The sequence below is a fragment of the Hyperolius riggenbachi genome, chromosome 2, assembly GCF_040937935.1.
Source record: "Hyperolius riggenbachi isolate aHypRig1 chromosome 2, aHypRig1.pri, whole genome shotgun sequence".
In the NCBI taxonomy this organism is placed as follows: Eukaryota; Metazoa; Chordata; class Amphibia; order Anura; family Hyperoliidae; genus Hyperolius; species Hyperolius riggenbachi.
The window spans coordinates 228609399-228623170 of record NC_090647.1 but is presented as its reverse complement, the minus strand read 5'-3'; the positions used below and the strand labels follow the sequence as shown (position 1 = coordinate 228623170).

At 39.4% G+C, this 13772-nt stretch overlaps 1 protein-coding gene across 1 annotated transcript in view; it reads right to left on the bottom strand.

Annotated features, from left to right (window-relative positions):
* Positions 1-10160: 10160 nt before the first annotated feature.
* NCK2 (NCK adaptor protein 2) overlaps positions 10161-13772 on the bottom strand; it is a 63726-nt gene continuing 60114 nt past the window's right edge. Inside the window, exon 4 of the mRNA XM_068265294.1 lies at positions 10161-11249. Within this exon, the coding sequence (XP_068121395.1) occupies positions 11055-11249 (195 nt within the window). The 3' untranslated portion in view covers positions 10161-11054. The remainder of the gene's footprint in view (positions 11250-13772) is intronic.

The window sequence follows — 13772 nt, the reverse complement described above, 5'->3', positions numbered from 1 at the left end:
AAAGTACTCTCCCTTTTCAGTCTTCCAACTCTCCAGGTCTACAATTAACAGATCCCCGCTACCCCTGGGCCGTCCAGACCTCCGCATCAAATATTTTTAAGATTGGTGCTCTGATAAACCTTTAGATGGAGGAATAATATCCCTTCTGTATGCTGAACTTTCTTTAGCAAATAGAAATCCAATAGATGTGGTAATTTTGGCCTGAGAGTGAGATTTTGCCTTTACGCTATGCCCAATCCTTCTGGTCCTCTTGCTATGACACCCTGCTAAAGGGTTACCTTTATTACTCGACCATTGAAATGCATGTTACACCTTTGCATCAAACCTATATGACCCCCCCCCCCCCCCCCCCCCAGGCTACATAAGGTTTCTCCATCTAATAGTAAGGGTTGTTTCAGTAGATGCCGAGAGGAAGGTACCCTATATCATATATAGAGGAATTGTCCCAATGTCTCTTCCTTCTGGAGTAAAGTACGGTAAGTAACCCATGCTGGTTCTGGGGTCCCGAGTAGTGGCAGTGCTCGAGGCCCAGGCCTGTCATGTGCACTAGTGTTTGCATATTTTATTTCACATGCTGGTTCTGGGGTCCCAAGTAGTGGCAGTGCTCAGGGACCAAGCCTGTCATGTGCACTAGTGTTTGCATATTTCATTTATAGCTCCTTATACAGGTTAGTTAGGAGGGGGGCGGATGAGAGGGAGTTTCCTGCACGTTGGTGTCCCCTGCTGGCATATAGCCTTTGTCTATATGTTACTGAAGACCTCTCCAACGATTGGCTGTATTGCACAGCCTCTGCTTAATTGAGTATTGCAGACTAAGTGTAATGTATGTGCACTTCCTATTGGCTGACAAGCAGTCTGCAGACTACAGTGGCAGAGTGCTGTCTGTCAGTGAGCATTTTCTTTGGTGTTTAGTAACCCAATGTCCCAAGTTCTTCAACACCCATTTTGTAAACATCCTGTGATCTTACTTCTAGGCCATAAAAAGTCAACCACTAAAAACCCAGCCCATCACTTTATGCAATCTTTTGCTATGGCTGCAAAATCATACTTGGCATCTCAATGGAAGCAACCCCGACTGTTCCTTGATCCTGTAATTCATAGGGTTCATAGACTCATGATTTATGAAAGAATGTTAGCAATTACCTACGACCACATGGATCAATTTCAGAAAACTTAGGACCATGGCTGAACTACGCAGATGCTGAGGGCCTGAGCTATATGGTGTATTTCTCTTAACCAGATGGTTCAACTCCTATACAGACACTCCCTATAGTAGAAGAAACGGCCACAGTCTCATTTCTTTCCTCTATATCCTAACAGTCTTAAGGATCCGGTTTGTTATTATAGGATTCTGTTGAATCTGTAAATCCTGAGATTCTTTGTATAGATTTGCACATTCCTATTGTCTTCCCCCTGCATGGGGGTGTACTAACTGTCATGTAAAGAATTCTCTTAATAAAGCTTTTAAAACAAACTTGGGACGGATGTCTTAACCAAACTATGTTACTGCACAGCGAATGTATGTATGTAAGGTAACAATATTAGATTTGGAAATAAAAGGTGTATTTGTGTTCTCATTGTACTCTATGAATATTACAAGACCTTATTTGTAAAAATAACAGGGATATACCTCATGGCATACAACATATATAAAAAGCTGAGCTCCTAAGTTAACAATTTACTTATGTATTTTCTTTTAAATTGTGTCAGCTTGATGCTTTTCTTTTTTTTTTTTTTTTTTTTTTTTAACAAGTGTTTTATTTTGGTACAGAGTACATGAAAAGAAATTTATTGCTTTTGATTCAATTTGTCACTTAAAATAATTCACGACATAAGGCCTCAACCCTAAAACATCCCCAAATCTATTCTACTACTTATCACAGTTAAATGTTACCACATATGTCTCATTTGATAGCTAGCTGGGCATATAGCAGTCCATTAAAGTGGACTTGAACTCTTGCACATGACAGAAGTAAAACAGAGAAATGAACCCTGTTTGTACTTAGAGAGTTTAGCCTGTCTAATTACCCATCTGTAACTAATCACCACCATAATTTGATCTCTCAGCTCTGTCAGCTCAGGAATCTCTTCTGTCATGGCAGAGCAGCTAATTTGTAAACATAGGATGTTAACAATGTCTGCTTCCATGAAAGCAGGACGTAGACACACTGCAGATATATTGCAGGTTTGTATCAGCTGCAACAAAGAATTTTTTTTTCCTTTAAAAGGTTTTTTTGCTGTTCCATAATTTTTTTATAGCAAAGAGGAAGTTCTGATTTCAGGTACACTTTAACCCCAAAGTGTGCATGTGACCTTCTACAGACCATACTTTCTTTGAGGAGCCCCAGAGAGTCCGGACATCAGGAAAAGGCCCCAAATGTCACCAATATGATAAGAGAGCATCCAGGGCTATACAAATATGGGTAGTTTGTAAGGTTCAGACTCAAGACGCCATAAATTTTGAATGATGGATCGAGTTGGTCCCTCCCTAGTTGTTATATCTATGACCTAGGTCCAAGCTGCATCGTAAATTATTTTACAACTCATCACAATGAGTTAGCTACACCTTTTTTCAATACAACTCATTTGATAGTACACTGGTTCCACAGCAATCCATTATTATCAAGGTGCGCATGTGGCTTCTTTGCAGCCCATTTTTTTTTTGCACTAATTAATACATTGCCATACTTTGTTTGCATAGCCGCTCCAGCGCTCGGACCCTCTGAACATATTAAACGAGATTGTCAAATATGTTCTAGTGGCCATGCTCCCAGCTGTATACAAGCGCAACTGCACTGCATGGGTGCAAGTACGGGGCCTGTGCCTACTCAGCATGAGCCATGCATGGCCATGTGCTGCTGCGCATGAGCTGGCCATTCCTGTGCAGTACAACCACACTCACACCAGCATGGCCATAAAGAAGAAGGTCCTGGGAAGCAGTGGTGGGGTGGAGGAGGATCAAAGAAGCCTCTGGATAGTCCAAAGACTTCACTCTACTGAAGTAAGTGTCTAACTTTAATTTCCAGGCCCCCACCCACAGTCAACACACACAAAATTACAAAGCATCTGTGATTACCATAGACTGCCAGCAACTTGCGAAGGTGGGTGACATGTGCGTTAAACAAGTTCACTCCATGTTCAAAACAGAGGCCATTTTCAGCAATGCAATTGTAGTAGGGCTGCATGATATATTTTAAAATCAATATCACAATTTGTGGCAAGGCAATTTCCTAATCGTCAAAGTGGCGATTTTTTCATGTATACCATTTTAAGCGTGCAAGCTTTTTACACATACTATTTTAAGCGTTTCAGGTGTAGAATTATTTGTGTTGGCTGCGCGGCACGCTTTCTCCTTCCGGCCGGAAGCAGTCAGAGCGGTAGTGAGTAGTGTAATGCAGCCAACACGTTACTTGTGGAGGAGAAGGATCCGCACATCAGGCACTCCTGTTCTGCACTCTGCACCCTGTCTCCCGTGGTCACACAGTGTACTGTACGCTCACTGCCCAGGATCTGTTATCTCTCCACGATCCTGTCGAGCAAAAAACTTTCATAAACATGACAGAAAATGACATCATACTATCAATTTGATAGAATGTCATTTTCTGTCAATGCATGTTTGTAAATATTACTGTACATTATAAATGTAATGCTAAAGCTTGATTTGAAGAAAATCGCAAAAAAAAAAAAAAATCGCAATTCCATTTTTTCCCAAAACTGTGCAGGCCTGAACTGTAGCCCCAGCCCAAAAATGATTACTGCTACAGGCTGTAACAACAAAGAATAATCAGAAATAAACACATGCACTTTGGTGGGTGAGCGTGTAAAATCTTTGCAGATTTACAAATAATACATTATTCATAATACTTCTGCCTGTGCTCAAGACATAAGAACCATATTCATAAACACACTGAAAGCCATTGTGATCTAGCTGCACGCTGTAGCTCTCGTCTCTATGCCCTTACAGGGAGGCGGATGAGAGCGGCGCACTTGCCACCCTGAAACGCTGTTCGGACGGCGGAGACTAGATCCACAGCCCTGACCTACAACCATTGCCTTTACTTTTTCATACTGTAGGGCATTCCGAATTACAGCTTAACCAGTCTTAGCATAAAAAGCCCTTCCTAAATGTATGATTTTATATGCAGTTAATGTCCTTTGTACAGTCCTTAGAATAATTATAAGTGTCTAAAATTTACTTTAATACATTTATACAGTAAGTCAATGCAATAACTTTCATTTTAATTGTTATACATCACCAACTTTCTAATAAAAGATTTTTTAAAATACAGTTTATCAGTTAACAATAACCATGGTATAAAATCTTCTCATCTGTGTCCCTAGACATCATAACATGTTTATAAATCACTGGTAGCAACAAATACCTGTAATAACATGTAGTTAATAAAACACTACAGCAACTATGCATTTGTCCATATTGGGGGAATTTCTCAAACGAGGTCTGTGAGAGAATCAGGTGCTTATCTAGTGCAAATCAACACCATGTTTTTATGAAACTAAGTGCAATGTTTTATTTCTGTGCTTCTGTCACTGTAGTCCTGGGTTATATGAGGCACCTGGAAGGAGTGGTCAGAGGAAAGTTTTATAAGTGCAATATTCCTGGCCAGTAGAAGAGGATTTTGCTTAATAGTTACAATGTAACTAAATGTTCCTGATTGACATTTACTCTGTGCATGCATCAAGTCTGATAAATTGTCCCCATTGCCGTAACATTTCGCATTCAGTATAACAAGCCTGAGTAAATGTCAATGCCAGCAAAACACAATTAGGCATGAAACATAAGCAGCTTAAATTCAGAAGTAAAAAGGTAAGATCTTACTAGTTGAGGCAATGCAGATCAAGCAGATGGCAAAAAGCAACAGCACCCTTGGAGGATTCATGATTCCGGATGGTATCTCAGCGAAGGTTCCTCAGCCCTGCATTATATACTGTAGTAAAATGAGCACAGCCTTGTTAAGCTATATACTCATCAAATCTAGGAAGAAAAGCCTCATTCTTGGGCAGGCCTGAAAGACCCTTAAATATATTTTATCACATAACACAACACTGTGAGATTTGTGTTGTGAGAGTGACATCTTACAAGGTGGTGTTAAAATGTGACTGTGTTTTAATCCCAGCAGTCTGATACCTATAAAACACTGGTTGCCCCCACACACTAGCCAATCTGCTTGATAATAGATTACAAACTTGCTTCAAAAAAAGAATCAACTACAATTAATACATTGCTGTGTCTTGGGTAATTTCTTAGGGCTCGTTTCCACTATCGCGAATCTGCATGCGTCCAACGCATGCAGATTTGCACATGTAATGCAAGTGGATGGGCCTGTTTCCACTGTAGCGTTGTTGAGGTGCGTTTTTTTCAGCGGTAAAAAAACGCACAAAAGAGCCAACGAATTCGCCTGCGAGTGGAATGCATGCGAATCGCCGCTAATGTATTTAATAGGAAATTCGCATGCGGCTATGGTATGCGAATTTTCATGCGAATTCGCATGCGAATTCGCATAGGTACCAATGTAATTCAAACAGGCAGTGACATGGTTAATTTCGCATATACCCTCACCTATGCGAATTCGCATGCGAATTCGCGGCAAAAAACGCGCAAAAATTTGCATCCGCATGCTAATTCATGGAATTTCAACAGCGGTGGAATCCAGGCGATTCTGCACCGCAATAGTGGAAACGAGCCCTTACAGTGTACATCTGTTCAACTAGAATGCATCAGTCTCAGCCATTTCACTGTTAAATGGAACCCATTTTGAGAGACATTTTTAACTTATTAATAAGAGGGGAAAAAACAGGCAAGTACTATTATGATCATTTTGAACATATCAAACAAAGAATAATGTAAAAAACAAAAGGAAGAAATGATATAAGTGCTATGTACAGTATATCACAGACAGATTTTTGCAGCAACATATCTGTAGGGGTCAGGTCACATGAGAAGCTTTGTTGGAGCTAATAAGAGACTGAACAGCTGCTACTAATGTTATCCAATGTAGCTACCAAAATCTTTGACACACCAGGCATAGTTGGTAGTAGCTGTATTGGATAACAATAATGGCAGCTGATTAGCTGCAACTACAGTAGCAGCTGAAATAAAGGCTCTAGCACAGTCTCTACCAATTACATCACGCTAGCAGAATCATAAAGTGAATGTTAAGTAAAATAAATAAAAAATTAAATAAAAAAAAAAAAAAAAAAAAAAAGATACTTGCCTATGGAGAAGGGAGGCTCTAGGTCCTATAGAGCCTTCCCAGTCCTCTCATGGTCGCCTCATTCCCAGAGCGGTCACCCGTTCGTAGTATTCGACCAGTATGTCGAATACTGCTCTGTGCCATCACAGAAGGCTTCAGAAGTCTATGGGAGCACAACTCCTCCCAAAGACGGGCAGGTCTGTACCCTCGCTCTCTCTCACATACGCAATAGAGACTCCTGTCTTCGGGAGCACTCAAGCTCCTGAAGACCTCCGCCTCCTTGGAACGAGGTGACTGTGAGAGGAACAGGAAGCCTCTACAGGACCCAGAGCCTTCCCTCTCCATAGGTATGTTTTTTTTATTACTTCACTTGACATTAGCTTTAAAGCTTTATAGACGAATATTGTAGGCACTACAATCTACTGCTATCAGTTTGCATCCTGACAGAAGGCTCTGCTTCCAAAGGATTTGAAGTGGACTCTGGGGATGACCAAATTATTAAATCTTGTTGATAGGAGGTTGTGGTAGGTGTGATGCACCAGCAGCAAATCCATGTAACCAGTGCCCAAGTTGTGTTAGGATTTGGATACTAGTAGGCAAAGAATCAGTGAAGTTAGCAAAAAGCATTAAAGTTAGTTTAGACCCTGCATAGTATAGTACTTCCTGGGTCACGGCTTGGCTTTCTATTGGTGAAAGATAACAGAGGCGGGGAGTGGTGTGGGGCCTGGAATCCAGGCGGTGATGCTACTAAGCTGACTGACAACCTCACATAAATAAAGCAGATAAGCGTCGGTACAATGACCCAGAGGCATGCCCCTGGGTCATATTAAGATTATCATTTGCCACCTTGGTTTCTCTTTAAATTTAAAAATTGTTAATAGACATGTCTGCAGCCATTATAAAGGTGGCCACTAACAATCCAATTTCTAGCGAAAAATCATTCGAGTGATCAGAAATTCTGATCGGAAGTGAAATATTGTAATACATCGTTCGCCACACCGTCAACGAACCAATCTTTGCTTCCCATCTACCACAACCAACAGAAAAATCCAAAATTTGGTTCGACGAAAATTCATTCGGCCGACATTTTTTTCACTCATTCATAATCGATTGTGTCCACCAACTGAGATTATTTACAACCAATCCGATCAAAATTTCTGATCGCTCGAATGATTTTTCGCTAAAAATTGGACCGTTAGTGGCCACCTTAAGTCAGGTGCTGCTTGGTTTGAGCACACACACACACCTTTTGTTTCTCCTGTGCAACAGTCAAATAATTTCTTCCCCCCTTTGGTATGTCTGCTGTAAGTCATGTAGATGAAATTCTCAATAAGGTGGAAATTTTTCCTTTGGTGGCCACATTCGTGCGATAGAGGGCTGTCCGTGCTGATCCCCTTTCTTAGGGGGATTACCCAGGGAGTGTGTCTTATTAGCCCTATACCAAGCTTGTCAGAATTCTAGCGGTTTTATTTATGCAGGAAAAGCTGTAATATGTATAAATTTAAAGTTTTAATGTTCTATGCAAAATGTCATTGTAAACTCTAAAGTTTGAGTATTTTTTTTTAAATATTGCTCTGTGACATCTCAATATATTCCAAGCAGTGAAACTCATAATTGGATTATTTTAGTTACAAAAAGCCAGAACATTCTTGTTTATGTTAGTGCGTGGCCTTGACATTTAAAGGCTTCTGTGTAAAGACTGGGAGCAAGCTAAAGCTCACATTACTGCAGTAATTATATACGTACATTTTCTTAACTATTACACAAATATTATTAATCTATATATTAATAATCAGTACAGTCCAAAAGAAAGAAATAGTTATTGTTCAACCTTATATAATAGAATCTAATACTTTGAAATATACTTTGAAATGCTGGATTCTTCCAGTGATGATTTGAGACAGTAAAACATTCTCGTGGGATTGTTTTGGTTCTGGAGAATTGTTGACGTGTTCTGGGTACAAGGCTGTCTCAGTTAGCTGAACACTGAAAGCTGATAACACACAATGTTTTGGGGACAGGCTTTATAAAATGAAACAATAGAAGGTGTTTTCCCAATTAGTTAAAGAGGACAAATGATGCCACCTGGCGGTTTCATAATTAATACTGTTTGTTATTTGTTATGAAATGCTGACCTCTGGTGGTTGAAATTAGATATTTATTTCTTCATCAGAAAGACAAATATATAGAACATGATTTTATATTAAGATTTAATATGCAATTATTTCTTATATGATTAATTGTTTTAAGAAGAATTATATAATACGCTTTATATTTAAATGAGTATATTAGAAGCCCTGTATGTTTCAATAAGCCTTAAATTTCTGAAGGCTCTTACAGATCTGTGTACAGTGTTATAGGGTCAACCTGACCTAGGAAAGTACAGACACATTCCAAAAACTAACTAGCAGAAGGGGATATTATCAGAAATGCGTCATGAATGACATTGTTTAGTCTTAATGTCTGGGGAAAAAAGTCAACCAGCAAATAAGATGGCTGTTGACGTCCATTTTTAATTAATTGCGTCAGAAATGACCTGATTAGAATGTGTAAACATTGCAAACCTACGTAGATTCTCACAGTTAAGATAATTAAGGTATTCAAAACAAAAAAGTGTTATGGGTATTTTAAATGTCAAAGATAGCGAGCTACGCATGGAAGCCTTAGCCAATCAGAACCTGGGATTCAGGGAAATTCCAGATTAGGCAGCCATATTGTTTCCTATCCCTATAAAAGTAGAAGCTGAAAGCTCAGTTTGCAGAAGCCCAACAATCTCCTGAGAAGACACATGAGGCAGAAGCTACCTACCCACACGTGGTTCTAGATGCTGAAGAGATGACAGAGGAGGGGTAATAGGCTTAATATTCTGGTGATTTACTTTATTATTTTTTAAACATTAAGTTTTGTTAAGATGTTAGCAAGAATTTTTTTTAGAAGCTATTTTTTATGCCATTTCCTTAAGAAGATTACTACAAGTTTTACACAGCTATTATATACACAGCTATTGATACAGATGAGACTACTTTTGATCTTATTCTACATAACACAACTGTTATATTCTTTTTTGAATGTACTTAGAAGATTGATGATTGCTTGGCTATAAAGCCTTGATGAGATGGAATACTGTTAGAAGAAAACACTACTTGGAACTGTTCATATTTTGTATATATGCTGTATGATAAGCAAATACAATTTTTTATATAAAATCATATACTGAGTACTCTGATTCATTTCAAGGTATACCGTCAATCTATAATTACTGTTATAGAGGGTTCAGACCCCGCTATGCCAGATTTATATGATAGCAATGCTTTAAGGGCTGGTCCTTTACTGAGTTAGCAATCATGAAAAAGGCAAGAACCGCTCAGGTTCTTGCCTATTCGCATGTTAGCTGGACTTGCATCTTATTGTATGTATATGTATATGTGTGTATTGATGTCTATTATGTCCTATGTTCTGATGTCTCAGATGTTTCTATGTATATGCCCTGTATTCATGTCCCAAGCCCAATTCCGGGCACGACCCAGTCATGCTTGGAGAAATAAAAGTGATTCTGATTGACTGTCTCTATACACAAGGCATTATGGTCAATGAAGTGAAAAATTATGCATTTTTTCATGCAATTTTAAAATAAAACCATTGGATCCAAGTTTAGGTGGGATTTGATTGGTCCATTTTCAAGCTGCATAAAAACAAATTGCAAACTTTATACTGTATACTCGCATATAAGTAGAAATTTTCAGCACCTACAATGTGCCCGCCCTGTCAACTAGTTACAACAGAGTGGAAAGGATCGTGCACTCATGTACGGTGCCCCCGCTGTGTCCATGCCCTCCCTTTCCCGGCAACATGGTGAATGAGCACAGCAATAGGACTGACCTGTGTCATCCGGTTATGGTGACTAAGGTGGAGCGCATAAGCGCAACTTTGCAACAATGACAAAAAAAATTTCAAAAAACAAAAAAGTTTATTTGTCTGTATTAGCATAGACACAGTCTGCTACACATACATTTTACTTTCATCATTAAATACATAAATGTATAATTATAACAGGCAGGAGAGCAATAGAAAAATGTGGATGGCACATTTGGTTACTTTTCATGTAAATCTTTGAATTAAATAACTTGCTTATCCACTTTCTATAATTTCTGTAGTAATTACATACCAAATACACTATCTACTACAATCTTTTTTTTAACCAAAGTATTCTCGGATGTACTGCTACAATACTTTATTTGGTGTACTCTGCAACAAAGTGAGGAGGTATTGCAGTGGCAGAGCACATTACAGTGTAAAGAGTGTTTCTAGAGCCTAGAAGTTGTTTTAATTTAAACTACCTGGTAAGCAACAAGGCTACAAAATTCACAGCCACAACCGATACAGCATATCTACATTATTATTTGCTGCAGCTTCAGTGCATTTAAACTGTGCCTAATGTCTTCCAATAAAGATTTTTTTTTTACATGATAAAAAAAAAAAAAGAGAGCATATTAACACTGTTTCAAGTTGCCTCCTACTACTCTTGATAGCTGTTACTAGCTATGTACTGTAAACATGTGTAGAACAGGAGACTTTAAACCAAGGCATGACAGTGAGTGCTTACAATGGTCACTTAAGTGAGGTGTTCTTTAACCTGAGGGCAAGATGTCTTACAAAACAGAAAAGACAGAACAGACACACAAGAAAAAAAAACAAAAAGTAAAAATACTATGCAAGAGTGTTTGTGGATTAAGAAGAACCTGTATTGTTAAGACTGTTGCTTTTGTAATGATGGCTCTGTTCCATGGAAGAATTTTTGGAACTAAGGCTTGAAAGTTTAAGAGGACAGAATTAAGTCTGGTGTCACGGTAGTGCTCTGACCAGGTACAACTTTTCTCCGTGTTCACTAGTGAAGATGGGTGCTTTTTTGTAATGTTCAACCAGTTCATCCATGCCCTTAAATCTTCGTTGCCCAATACAGTAGACATTGTCCAGCATCTGTACTTTGAAGTGTTTGTTCTTTCCTGATGCCTTTAGAGATATGGAAAAGTCACTGGGCTGTAAAACAGAAGGTACAGTCATAGATGATTAATTTTTGGGGACATATAAACTGGTTTTACAAACAAGAAAATTGAAATGGCCACAGAAATGTGATTGCTATTTACCTAAGCAAACACATTCTGAAATCTGTAGATACCGGCAGAGTATGCCACATTCACATCACTGATAAGAAAAACCGTGACACATAAGTTAGATGATTCAGGATGAGAATTACTACTTCCCACTCGAATTAAGCAGTGCCAGGAGTTTAACAACGCTCCTTCCTGCAGAGGAATTTCTAACATCAACAAGCAACTCAAAGCAATGCTAATTTCTCACATATTTCATGGAGTTGATGTACCTTTTTCAGCAAACGAGTAGTAATAAAAAAGGCATAGTTTTAAGTACCTGACCAGGAGCACAGTCAGTGGCTATTTGCTGCACTTGAATTCCTCTGCTCTAGGCTGTAATTACTTAGGGCCTATTTCCACTGCACAGGGATTCCGGGTGCGAATTTCCGCATCCAAAATGCAACACGTTAGTGAATGGAGCGATTTTCATTCAATGCAAATTATTGGATATGATGCGGTGCATAAAAAAATCTGGATGGTATGCTGCATTTTTCCACATGCGGGTGGGATCTGGATGCAAATTGCAGCTAATATACGTCAATGGGGCTACATCCAGAAATCTGCATCCAGAAAAACTGATGCAGAACTAGTAGAAATAGGCTACATTAGGAACTTGTATTCACCATCCAGAAGCTGCGATTAGAACAGGCATGGGCAAACATGGCCCTCCAGCTGTTAACTACAAATCCCACAATGCATTTGCCTTTATAAGTCATGACTGTGGCTGTCAGACTCCTGCAATGCATTGTGGGACTTGTAGTTCCTCAACAGCTGGAGGGCCAATTTTGCCCATGCCTGGATTAGAACATGTAACGCGAACCAGTATAACGATTAACATGTCTTGTCATATCTCAGGGCCTTTAAAAAGTGAACCAGAGACGAAGCACCCTCATGTATTTTACCATAGAAATCAGTGGGAACATTAGAGAAAACGTCTGCCCTGCTCCCTGTTTCATCCTCCCTGCTAAAAGTGTCTGTTATCTAGCTGAGATAAGAATCCCGGAGTGTGCATTGAGTCTGGCTTTGCTATAATGACTAAGCTATAATGATTCCTGAGCACAGCCAGCAGGGGGCAGGCTTGGACTTGAAAAGACACCAAAGACCACAGTCTCAGCTATAATCATTCTGTAGCAAAGCTAGACCGACTGCTTAGTCGGGATTCTTATCAGAGGTGATAACAGGCAAATTAAACAGAGAACAATGAAACAAAGAGCAGATTAGGTGTTTACTGTCATGTTCCCACTGATTTATAAGATAAAATACATGAGGGTGCTTCATCTCTGGTTCTCTTTAAACATGTGGAAACACCCCACAACGGGTTCTTAAATTTGACAGAGGACGAACTCTTTCTTATTAGGTAGCAGATGTGCCCAGCAAACCTTCCCCGACCTCACACCCCCCCCCGGTTTAGGAAGTTCCTCCCAGTATAGTTAGCAAATGTCCTCTGTGCCCCTAGTATTAGGTAGGCTCTAGCTTAGGTGGTAGATGTGCCGAACAATCCCCTCCCCCCTTCCAAGAAAGAGAATGGTGGATTGTCTAGGCCAATCTCTTCCTGGTTTACAGGCCAATTTCATCTATGGCTGTAGAAATGAACTTTATAATCTCTACTAATATTTTAACAGAGAACTTGAAGACATACTGGCAACAAATCCATGTCAATAAGATTTCATTCAGACGCGTGTGTAAAAGCCCATAACCAATTTCAGACAGTCCCTAAGGAGAAGAAGAAAAAAACAAAAACATGGTATATACTTACAAAGCTACAGCTTCTTTCTGTATTACTTGCTATAAACAAAGTAAGGGTTTGTTCACACTAAGAGCGATTTTGTTTTTTGTTTTCTTAGCACTGGCGATTTTAAAAATCGCCTTAAAAGCGCTAGTGCAATGGTCGCTTATGTGAGTGTTCTCACATAAGCGATGGACTTTCTATCCAATTGTAAATGCGGCTCCTGCACCATTTTCTGATCGTTTGCAATTCAATAGAAAGTACAGGGAAATCTCAAAGAGCTTGAAAAAGCGCTTTGAATTGCGAATTTCCGAACGCTTTCATTAATAAATACATTGTATTTATTCATTTCCAGGTCAAAGAGTTCACTTCCTGACTGATGTCAGCAAGTGAAAAAAATCATTGCTGCACAAAAGCGCTTTGAAAAGTGCTTTTCTAAGCAAAAAATCGCTCAGAAAGCGCTCCAAAAATAGCCCTATAATTCGTTCAGAACGTGCAATAGCGCTGGCGATTTATAATGTGAACAAGGCCTAAGATGTTTCAATCTCCATTTTTAAAGAGAATCTGTTATGAGGACAGCACAAGCATTTACACTTACCTGGGGTTTCCTCCAGGATCCAGCCCCCTCTAGTCTGTGGGCTACCTCCTCGTTCATCAAATCCTGTCCGTTCTCCCACAGTAAAC